At 49.9% G+C, this 11,496-nt stretch overlaps 1 protein-coding gene across 5 annotated transcripts in view; it reads left to right on the top strand.

Annotated features, from left to right (window-relative positions):
- The window catches only part of CLMN (calmin), a 117,941-nt gene that overhangs the window by 82,788 nt on the left and 23,657 nt on the right, over window positions 1-11,496 (top strand). For all 5 annotated transcript variants that reach the window (XM_032405867.1, XM_032405870.1, XM_032405868.1 and 2 more), the window contains exons 5-8: window positions 3,138-3,230; window positions 5,524-5,714; window positions 7,590-7,783; window positions 9,471-9,553. In XM_032405867.1, coding sequence (XP_032261758.1) covers window positions 3,138-3,230; window positions 5,524-5,714; window positions 7,590-7,783; window positions 9,471-9,553 — 561 coding nt within the window. The remainder of the gene's footprint in view (window positions 1-3,137; window positions 3,231-5,523; window positions 5,715-7,589; window positions 7,784-9,470; window positions 9,554-11,496) is intronic.

The following is an 11,496-nucleotide window of genomic DNA, read 5'->3' as shown; positions in this document are numbered from 1 at the left end:
TATGATCCTGGAGTCCCGGGATCGAGTCCCGCATCGGGCTCCCTGCTCGGCAGGGAGTCTGCTTCTCCCTCTGACCCTCCCCCCTCTCATGCTCTCTCTCTATCTCATTCTCTCTCAAATGAATAAATAAAATCTTTAAAAAAAAAAAAAAAAAAGAAAATAGATTCATGGCTGCTTAGGGTTGTAGCAGGGGGGTGATAGTTAAAGGGTACGGGGTCTCTTTTTGAGGTGACGAAAATGTTCTAAAATTGTGGTGACAGGCGTGTATATCCATCAATACGCCAAAAACCATTGACTGATATACCTTAAATGGGTGAATGGAATAGAATGTGAGTTATATCTCAATAAAGCTGTTTTTTTTTTTAAAGACTTACTTATTTTAGAGAGAAAAGGAGAGATAAAGAGTGCACACGAGTTCCGGGGAAGGGCAGAGGGAGAGAAAGAGAAACGCAAGCAGACTCCCCACTGAGCACAGAGCCTGACGCGGGGCTCGATCTCACGACCCTGAGATCATGACCTGAGCCGAAATCAAGAGTTAGACGCTCAACCAACTGAGCCTCCCAGGTGCCCCAAGCTGTTTTCATAAAAAGCACATCACATTCTCATGAAAACGGCTGGCCTGTCTGTGGCGTTGGCCTCACCTTGGTGTCCGCGCTCGTGGGGTGGCTCAGAGCACGGGTCCTGGGGCACACCTGCCGGGCTTCCAACCCGGGAAAATTCGGCAGACTCTCTGAGCCTCGGTTCCCACATCTGTAAAATGAAAGTGATAAAAGCCCAGAACCTTGTTGAGGATGGAGTGTGTCTGGCCCGGTGGAGGCCACCCAAGTGCTGGCCCTGGGTGAGGGCACCCTGCCCCCCTGCACCTCAGCTCCTGGAAGGCAGCGCTGGGCATGGCTCTTCTGAGCAGTGTCTCCCCCATTCCCAAAGGGGCGTGGTTTTTGTCGTAACTGAGAGCCTTGGAGTGACTGCCTGGAAGATTCATTGCTCTTCCTTCCTGCTGGTCGACCCCTAAGCACGTTCCTGCCCTGTCAGTTGCCCACGTTGATGGGCCTGGAATATAGGCAACGGAGATGGTGGGTCTGCCCCAGCGGCCCTTCAGGGCTCATTGAGCAAGTGTCTTCTGTGGGCCTGGGTTTGTGCTCAGCGATGGGACACACAGCGGCATGAGAAGCACATCTGCGCCTTCAGGGAGCTTAGAGTCCGGCGGAAGAGGCCTCGTGTGGCCGGCAAGCCGCGTGTTGCACCAGGGGCATCCTGGGGAGCCATGCTCCCTTAGTGGCCTGCAGGGAGCAGCCGGGGTGGCCGGCCATGCAGGTAGGCCCGGGCAAGCCCACAGCTAAGGCAGGAAGGCTTGACCTCTGTCACCCTCCGAGGCTGGTCCACCAGCCTACTCAGTGTCTCCCGACAAGGCTGCTCTGGCATTTTCTGGCTTTGGAGGGTTTCCCATAAAGCTCAGCTCAGAGGGCCGCGCTTGGCTTCCTCGAGGTGGGAGTGAAGGCCGAGACAGGCCCGTGGACCGCTTTGATCCCCTGCACAGGGGTGAGTGCATGGAGGGGGCTGTCAGAGCAGAGGGGTCAGGAGATAGCAGGCCGTGTGTGGCCAGCGACTCATCCCGTGGGACGGGGCTGCCCCTGACGAGCATGCAGGGAATACTGGACCTGAATTTCATCAGCTGTTTTATTCACCACATTGACATCTTCCTTCCTGGCTCCAGCCTGCCCGTGATGAGCTCGTGCTGCTTAAGTTATATGCTCTCTGTGAGACAGACCTGAGCCAGAGACCTCGGGGGTCTCTCCCCCTTTAGGAAAGCCCGGCCCTAGCGCCTGCGATTGTCAGAAACCCCTGACCCGCTGATAGGATCTGAGACCCGGGTGAACAGTTGTAAAAGGCCCCGGGGAAAGGGGAGAAAGGAGTATTTGTGCGAGAACGCTCTCCTCGTGCTTGCTTTCCAGCGTCCCCTGGCAGAATTTTGCAGGAGACCTTGACTGACTTTATTTCTCCTCTCTACCCCCAAAGAATGGTTTTTACTTTTGTAGAGGAGTTGGGAAGAAAGAAGAAGCAAATGTGTCAGAGGCCAGTGTGGCCTGCAAACCCTTGTGGTTATCTCCCACCCTTTACAGAAGAAGTGTGCAGACGCCTGATCTGTGCACTCAGATTCTGTTCGCAGGTTAAAGTGATGTCCTCAAACCTGAGTGTGCGTCAGAATTGCAGGTGACGCTGTTGTCCCTGGCCCAGGGAACACACTTTGAAAACCTGCCTTAGGGATTCACCAAAAGCATCACCCTGCGGTCAGAACATAGTGAAATAAATAGGTTAGTTCCCCTAAGGGTTTCTATAATAGATGCGTTTTAACCAGGATATTTGGTAATGATGCAGACACTCAGGGTATAAGCCTTATTCCAACACACTCTTTCTTTCTTTCTTTTTTTTCCAGAGAGAGGGAAGAGAGAGTGAGAGGCAGGGAGGGGATGAGGGGGCTGAGGGAGAGAGAATCTTGAGCAGACTCCACACCCAGTGAAGAGCCTGACGCGGGGCTTGATCTCACGACCCTGAGATCATGACCTGAGCTGAAATGAAGAGTTGTAGCTCAACCGACTGAGCCACCCAGGCGTCCCCGAAACATGCTATTTCTACTTAGCAGTGGATAACTATCTTATCCATTGGTGGTCCATGATTGCTGATGTTGGTGCTCTGTGTTTGTCCAAAACCGTGTTAAGCCGTGGTGTTAGTGTAGCATACACCCAGACCAGCCGGCACTTACCATCTCTCCTCGAAAAGAATGACCAAGGCCTTTCCTGGCTGCGTGTCCCAGGCACGTTACATTTGGCCTCGGTGAGATTTCCTCACCTGACACATGGGGATAATAGAAGTACCTACATCGTGGGGTTGTTGTGAGGTCAAACTGAGTTACTCCTTACAAGTTGCTTAGAATAGCGTCTACCCCTGGTAAGTACTATGGACACGTTTATTAAACTCATTTGCGTATGTTTTTGCACGTGGGGGTCCCCGAGGTGGCCTTGGGCAGCACTGAATGATACAGATGAGAAAGAGCGACAGGCCCACGAGGGCATCCGGAAATAACAGGTTGCAACCTTCTTGAACGCCCCGTGTTCAGCTCATAAATTGCTTCTTTCCAGGTAAAACTGGTTAGCATCGACGCAGCGGAAATAGCAGATGGCAACCCCTCTTTGGTTCTTGGGCTGATATGGAACATAATCCTCTTCTTCCAGGTAAAGTGATTTCTGTGACGCACAGTAATGATCTCCTTGAGCCTGCTTAGTGCCCTCAGAACAGAGGGAGGGCCACGTCGGGGGAGACTGTGAGATCTTGTTTCTGACAGATTGTGACTTTTCTGTGTCTTGAAAAAGAACCAGAGGCCATCTGGTTGCTGACGATGTGGGTCCCTGTGATTTTAATAGGGACGTGAGCGCCGTTCTCCAGAAGGGTAGAGCCATCCCCTTGGGACTTCGAGAGTTACATATTCAGAAAATCATTTTATTGTAAAGTGTTACGAGAACTGGGGAAATACTGCTAACCAAAAATTGAGTTTGGAGTTACTTTCCAAACATGACTGGCGCACAGCAGACCGTTAAGGAGCCGGTCTGAAAGATGGCTGTGGGAAGGGGCATGCGTGAGAGGTGAGACTCTGCTCTCCACCCTTGGCGACTTCAGCCTGTATTTGGAAACGCGGATTTTATAGGGAAGGACAGGATCCATGGCTGGAGTCTGAAGGCGGCATTTAAAACAAGCTCAAGTTCGCGAAATAAGTCAATCAGAGAAAGACATGTATCATCTGACCTCACTGATATGAGGAATTCTTAATCTCAGGAAACAAACTGAGAGTTGCTGGGGGAGGGGGGGGAGGGATGGGGTAGCTGGGTGATAGACACTGGGGAGGGTATGTACTATGGTGAGCGCTGTGAATTGTGCAAGACTGTTGAATCACAGACCTGTACCTCTGAAACAAATAATGCAATATATGTTAAGAAAAAAAAAAAAAGAAGAAGATAGCAGGAGGGGAAGAATGAAGGGGGGAATCGGAGGGGGAGACAAACCATGAGAGATGATGGACTCTGAAAAACAAATTGAGGGTTCTAGAGGGGAGGGGGGCAGGGGGATGGGTTAGCCTGGTGATGGGTATTGGGGAGAGCACATTCTGCATGGAGCACTGGGTGTTATGCACAAACAATGAATCATGGAACACTACATCAAAAACTAATGATGTAATTTATGGTGATTAACATACCAATAAAAATTAAAAAAAAACAAAAAAAAAAAACAAGCTCAAGTTCTTGCCCCCGAATAGGAGGGAGTAAGCTGACGTTTTGTCCTCTAAAATCCCCTCTTCTGAAATAGGAAGCCGTGGCTCCTAATTGAATTGCCCTGCCAAGAGTAACAGTGACCTGCCCGGAGGTGATTTACCGAGGCTTTTGTCTCAGTGCTTGTGTTGCTGAGAGGAATGTGCACAAGCAAGGTTTACGGACAACAGACCCAGTTCCGTGTGAGCCTTGAACTTAAAGAAACAAACACTGTCTCTCTGAGCCTCAGTTTCCACATCTGTGAAATGGGAACAGTGGTCAGCTATGTGGGAAAGCCCTTTGTCAACTGTACAGTGTTACATACAGGCTTCAGTTACTAATGTCTCTTACTAAGCTCTCCGATCAATGCTGGAAACATCCTGAAAATGTGTCCAAAGTCAAGGCCTTAAATCTACCCCCGATCTTCATTCATTCATTCAGTAAATGTCTATCGAGTTTCTCCTATGTGCCAGGCTCTGCACACACAAAGTCCTGCCCTCATGACACTCTGGGACCTCAGACAAGGCAGTCCCATGTTATAGAGCCGTGTGGTGCAGGTTCTGATCAAGGTATGAGCAGAGTGTTGTTAGAATGCTGAGCAGGAGCAACTGTCTCAGAGTGGGAAGGGAGTGAGGAAAACTTTCTGGAGGAAGTGATGCCAGAGCTGGGTTTTGAAGGATGAGTAGGAGTACGTTAGACTTTGCTGTGCATACAGATGGCCTGGAGAAGGTGTTGAAATGCAGATTCTGATTCTGTAGGTCTGGGGAAGAGCCTGGGGTTCTGTATTTCTTGCAAGAGTTGCATGATAGGGGCCCTATTTCGAGTAGCCAGGAATTTGGTGATGGAGGAAAGGAACATCTAGGCAGCAGGACCGGGATGAACATAGGCATGGGGCTTGAAACAGTATCATGCATCCTAGGGCTGATAGGCCATGAGGGGAAAGGGGTAAGCGGAAGCAGGTCAGGAAGACCTTGCAGGCATGCATGGCCAAAGTACCAAGAGAGACTCCAGGAAGAGATGAGCTTCCCTGGGAAGTGTCTGCATGCACCGCAAGCCACATAAAACAGTCTGGCCATTATGGGTACTTTAGGAAGCGGCTTCTCCTTATGTAGAGAACCAATTGTGCATGAGCTGGTCCCTCCAGCCAGGCTCCTTATGGCCTGGGGTCAGAGAAGGGTTTGCCCTGGGACTCTCTCCGGGGCCTGAAATGCCGTTTTCCCTCCAGATTAAGGAGCTCACGGGCAATCTCAGCAGAAAGTCTCCATCTTCCAGCCTGTCACCTGGCTCGGGGGGCACGGACTCAGACTCTTCCTTCCCGCCCACGCCCACCGCAGAGAGGAGCCTGGCGGTATCCGTGAAAGATCAGAGGAAGGCTATCCGGACCCTGCTGGCATGGGTGCAGAGGAAGACAAGGAAGTAAGCCATCGCGCCCTGTCCCCACCCCCAACGACATGCTGTTGTCAGGCGGGGGGAGTGTGGCGGGGGGCTTCCCTGGGTGGGGTGGGGCAGAAGAAGGGGGCACCAGCATGTATTAAGTTATGCACCTGTCGCTCCCTAGAGGCTCTGAGAGCAGACAGCGCTGTACATTTTCAGTCTCTGCACACGCAGAGCTGTGTTTGCAGAATGTTTGGTTTGCAGAAAACCGATAGGGAGTTTGGAATACAAATCAAAGGGGCTTGGATCCTCCTAACAGGTACATATTCATTGGCAAGCTTCAGGGGATCTTTCAGAGTCTGTACCCACTTAAACACTAGGAACAATAAAGGCTGTATCGTGCTCAGTTAGGTCCAGCCTTTCCAAAACGGAGACAGGTGACTCAGAGCAAAGGTTCCGGGCTGCTGGGTGAGCCCATGCCAGCAGGCCAGGGCTCTCTGCAATTTTGTGTCAGGTCTTTTACTGGCAGCCAGATGACAGCCCCTGGGACCTGTGGGCCGTGGGCCATGGGCCGGGATGGCTGGAAAGTTAGGCCACGTGTGATGAGAGCCACACCACCGCGGGGCCACCCAGCTCTGCGGCGCACAGACGGGGGGCCTTCCCGGCACATCACAGGATGGTAACTTATTCTTGGCTGCTTTCCGGGACAGTCAGGATTAAGTGAAGCAAGCTCGTGAAAGCGCCTTGCACGGTCCCAGCACTTAATAAGCGCTTACTCATCGGGTCCCTTCTCCCTGCTCTATGGAAATGAAAGATAAAAGAAGAGGGGAGAGAGTTGGCTCTTTGGGTTTGGACCAAAGGGTCGAGCATGATAGAGTTGATGAACGTAAACACCCCTCAGATGTGGTTTAAAAATAAATCAACCGAAAGAGAGCTCAGTGCCAGGAGGTAGGGCAACCGTCTAGGAGAAGACGTGTCCGGGGGATGGTGGCCCGATTCAGTATCTCCCTTGTGGCGGCGGCTGCAGGCCTGTACTTGACCGAGTGGCGTGGTACCCTACACCACCCCCACGGGAATGCCAGTGGAGAAATCCGGACGAGGTCTGTGGCTCAGTAGTCACCCACCAATGTCAGGGTCCTCCTTTTGGTGATACGCTCAGCTGACAGAGGAGGCGCGAGGGAAGCTGGACGAAGGTATCGGAGGTCTCCGCACCTGCTTTTCCAGCTTCTGAGGAATCTCAAGCGATTTCTAAATAAAACTGTCTTTTCAGGGAGGTCAGCGACCACAGTTGGAAGATGGGTGACGTCTCTGGGGATGGATCCCAGAGGAAATTAGTGCCTGGCAGGATTATGTATCTTTGTCCCTCACTTGTAAATTGTTAAGGTTATTGATATGAATAATGACATTGGCGGCCACTTAGTTGGTGGCTTGTGTATGCACGTGGGCAAAACCTCACACTTCCCCCCAATAGCCACCAAGAGGTCATAGTGAGACGGTCCTCATTGTACAACTGAGGAGGTTGAGGGCCAGAGAAGATACGGGGCTTGCCTCAGCGGGGCCGCAGCCCTGGGAACGCACAAGGGCCGGCCAGGATGTGACCTTGAGTTTTGACCCTCACTGCGACGTGCACGGTGTGGAGAGTCGCTCCTTTGTGTGTCTGGGAATCTGGGAGCATAAGCTCCTATCTGCCTCTGGGCGCAAATTACACCTTTCTGTTCTATGATTCTAGATTATTCTGACATTATTCTGTTTCTTTGGAAATGGAGATCTGGGTGGTTTGGCACTGCTCTCCCGGGACCCAGGGCCTTGCGAGTCAGCAGCTCAGGGCCCGCGAGGCTGCCGCGTACGGGCTCCTCCCTGGGGAGGGGCGTGCGCTTCCTGACCCGCGGCGTGGCCGCCGTGGCCACTTCGCTGCAGGTATGGTGTGGCGGTGCAGGACTTTGCGGGCAGCTGGAGAAGTGGGATGGCCTTCCTGGCCGTGATCAAGGCCATCGACCCCAGCCTGGTTGACATGAAGCAGGCCCTGGAAGACTCCATGCGGGAGAACCTAGAGAAGGCTTTCAGCATCGCGCACGAGGCCCTTCACATCCCCAGGCTCCTGGAGCCGGAAGGTAGCGCTCATTCTCTCTCTTTCTCTTGCTTGCTTGTTAATAATTTTGGTGACATAGGGAACATGCTGTACATGTAGAAAAATTTGGAAAATACAGAAAAATCTAATGAAGACATGTTTATATTTCCTATATCCCTACCCCTTAGTATTTGTCTATGCATCTCATGACAGTTTTTTTACGTCATTGAGATCATTGGTGCACCAGTGATCTGTGCATCTCATGACAATTTTTTTTACATAATTGGGATCATTGGTGCACCTATATAGTTGACCCTTGAGCAACGCAGGGGTTAGGGGTGCTGACCGCCCACCGCACTTGGAAATCCACGTATAACTTCTGCCCCCCTAGAAACTTAACTACCAGTAGCCTACTTTTGACTAGAAGCCTTACTGGTAACATGAAGTTAATTAATACATTCTGTGTGTATGTCATATGTATTATACACTGTGTTCTTACAGTAAAGAAAAAGAAACAAAAACGTTAATAAAACATAAGGAAGAGAAAATACACTTACAGGACTGTACCGTATTTTTTGAAAAAAAAAAAAATCGTATGAGTGGACCTGCCCAGTTCAAACCCGCGTCGCTCAAGGGTCAGCTGTGGTTTTGTATTTTACTTTTTTTAATTAAGTTTTTTATTTTATTTTATTTTTTTAAAGATTTTATTTATTTGACAGAGAGAGACACAGTGAGAGAGGGAACACAAGCAGGGGGAGTGGGAGAGGGAGAAGCAGGCTTCCCGCAGAGCAGGGAGCCCGATGCGGGGCTCGATCCCAGGACGCCGGGACCATGACCTGAGCCGAAGGCAGACGCTTAACGACTGAGCCACCCAGGAGCCCCAATTAAGTTTTTTATTTTAATTCCAGTGTGGTTACTATACAGTGTCGTGTTAGTTTCAGGTGTACGATCTAGTGATTGGCAATCCTGTACACTGCTCAGTGCCCACGTGATACCTGTGCTCTTCTTCCCCATCTCCTGTCTGTCTTTTGCTTTTTTGACTTAGCATTGTAATTACGACAGCAGCTCTGAGCCTGTTGCTCTCATGTCTTTGTTACATATTTTTAATGGCTGCACAATGGCCCATCTCATGGGCATACCAAAATTCACTTAGGTCTCCTACCCGTGGTGGACACCGAGGTTGTTTTGGAAACAGTCATGTTTATATGCAACATGCAGTGGCCATCTTACTAGAAAGCTCAGTGTGCATCCCACATGACGTCCTCTGGGACCAGATGCCATCCGTGGAATACCAGAGTGGGAAAGTGCACACCTTTTTAAGGTGCTTGGCTATCTGTCCGATTGCTTTCCACGTGGCTTGGGCTGATATGGGACTCCCTCCAGCAGTGAAGAAGGGTCCTGATCAGCAGACTCGCTGATGGGGCCGGCAGTGAGCTGGCTGCTCCTGGGGGGGGGGGGGGGGGGGGGGGGGGGGGGAGGGTATTCAGCAGGGAATAATGGACAGCCTTGGGAATGAGGAATTCTGGATTCTGCATCCCAGCTCCGCTCTTCAGCCAGATGTGAGACTATAGTCAAGTGATTCATCCCGTCTGGGTCTAAATTTCCTCAAATACAAAACAAAGAGAAAAAACATCAAAGGTCTGTGGGACTCTTCACCATCAAGCAGCCCTTGATCCTGTTTAAAAATCGCATGTTCCTCATCCTTCTAACTCCTGTGTCTCTCTTGACAGACATCATGGTTGACACGCCAGATGAGCAGTCTATCGTGACTTACGTGGCACAGTTTCTGGAACATTTCCCGGAGTTGGAAGCCGTATGTTTGTTTCCCTTACCTTTAATGCAGAAAGTGTACATTTCCATCTGCCAGCCATCACACAAAGCTGGGGTTCGGGCCGTGTTGCTCTGTGCAACAAGCAGTAATAATCAAAACCAGATCTCAGATCCCTTGAGCGTTGCCTTGGCACATTTTAATTTCAGAATCATAGATAAGGTACTTTACATTTAAAAGCAGGATGGCAAGTTGGCCAGCCGTATCTCTTGCAAATATTTTCCCATACCAAACTTCACTGAGATTGTCAAAGATGCTCGCTTGTCATATGGATGGGCTACCTAATCCTCTAGGTGTCCGATGGAACATTTGGGCAGTTTAGCAGATTTTATCAAAGTGTGCAAAATGATAAAAGACAATGACCGTTCAGAAGCTCGCCCTCTTATTTTCAGAATCCCAGACTGTACTTGGAGCAGAATCAGATCTTTCAGAAGTTGTCACGGCTCCACTGAACTTGCACCCGCCCCGTGCCCAACCTTGAGATGATAATAGTGATAGCAACAATGTAACAGTAGATCTCTATTGAATTCATTGGTAATTTACCAAACACCTGCCACTTGCTCAGGGGGACTCAGCCGTAAGCTGGATGGATGAGGTCCCTGACCTCATAGAGCTTTGTTCTAATAGACAAAACAGTTAACAAGTGAGCAAACACATTCTAGACGTTCAGATAGTGGTAAGTACTAGACAGAAGCAAAATTAGCATGAAGAGCTAATGCTCACAGGGGGAGAGGAGCTGCCCTTGGAGCTGGAGGCTGGTCAGGTGAGCGCTGTGTGTATCTCCAGACTGACTGCCCCTCCAGTCCGACATGGCTCCATGTCATTATCCTCGTGTTATAGATGAAGATACGGACGGTCAGAAAAGCTTAAAAACCACCCCAGGATCACAGCTACCGAGAGACCCCAGGTCTCTGTGACTCCTCAGTTCTGGCTCTTAGATCCCTTACAACATGTGGCTGAAACTGAGGCCCCATTCTGTGTGGCTCTGAAGAGCCAGATGGGGTCCTCCTATGCTGTGGCTTTCATTCTATTCCCTTCCTGTGTGTGTGTGTGTGTGTGTGTGTGTGTGTGTGTGTGTGTGTGTGTTTCCCGTCTGTCCCTACACCATAGATCACTTCCCAGGGTGCTTTAAAAGCAGAATTCTCTGGGCTGGAATGGCAGTTCTGCCACTTAAAGCTGTGTGACCCTGAGCTGCTTACTTAACATCTCTGATATGTATCATCTGTGAAATGGAAATACTACCCACATTTCAGTGTTGTGTGAAGAATAAATCGATGATGTCAAGTACCCAGTCTTCTGCCTGCCACGACAGTTGATGCTCAGCAAAGGGTGGTGATTATGATTGTTTTGTAATTCAGTTTTCTCTGCCCATCACTAAATTCTGAGACGCTAAGCACGAGGGCCTTTATTAGCCCTGAGCTCTTAAGCTGTAGGCAGAGTTTGAAATCAACTGAATCTTAAGGTATCTGTGTGAGTCAAGGTCATAAACAGGATTCGGCAGATCTGACACTTGGACCTCCCCAGCGCTGGGGTCAGAGACTGGGGCTGGGAGGAGAGAGATTGAATGAGATAAGCTACCTGGAAACAGTGGTCCTGAATCACAGAACACAGTGCATCACTGCAGAACTGACCATATACCTCCTCAAGGAAATACAGATGGGAAGTCCCAGCTAATCTAGACACCCACTCAACTGTTCTTGACAATTCAGCTGAATTTAGTTCATTTTACTAAACCTTTAGTAAGCCCTGGTCAGCCATGTGCCAGACACCATGCCTAGCTTTATGGCCCAACATATGGTTTTATTTGGGTAAATGGATCACATACACTTGGAAAGAATGTGTCTTAGGCAGTGAAAGAATTGACATTTTTAAAATACTGATTAGATCTAGTTGGTTAATATGCTCTTCTAGTATTCTGTACACCTACT

The sequence above is a fragment of the Phoca vitulina genome, unplaced genomic scaffold (assembly GCF_004348235.1).
Source record: "Phoca vitulina isolate PV1807 unplaced genomic scaffold, GSC_HSeal_1.0 scaffold7, whole genome shotgun sequence".
NCBI classification, from domain to species: Eukaryota; Metazoa; Chordata; class Mammalia; order Carnivora; family Phocidae; genus Phoca; species Phoca vitulina.
This window is presented reverse-complemented; position numbering and strand designations above follow the sequence as displayed.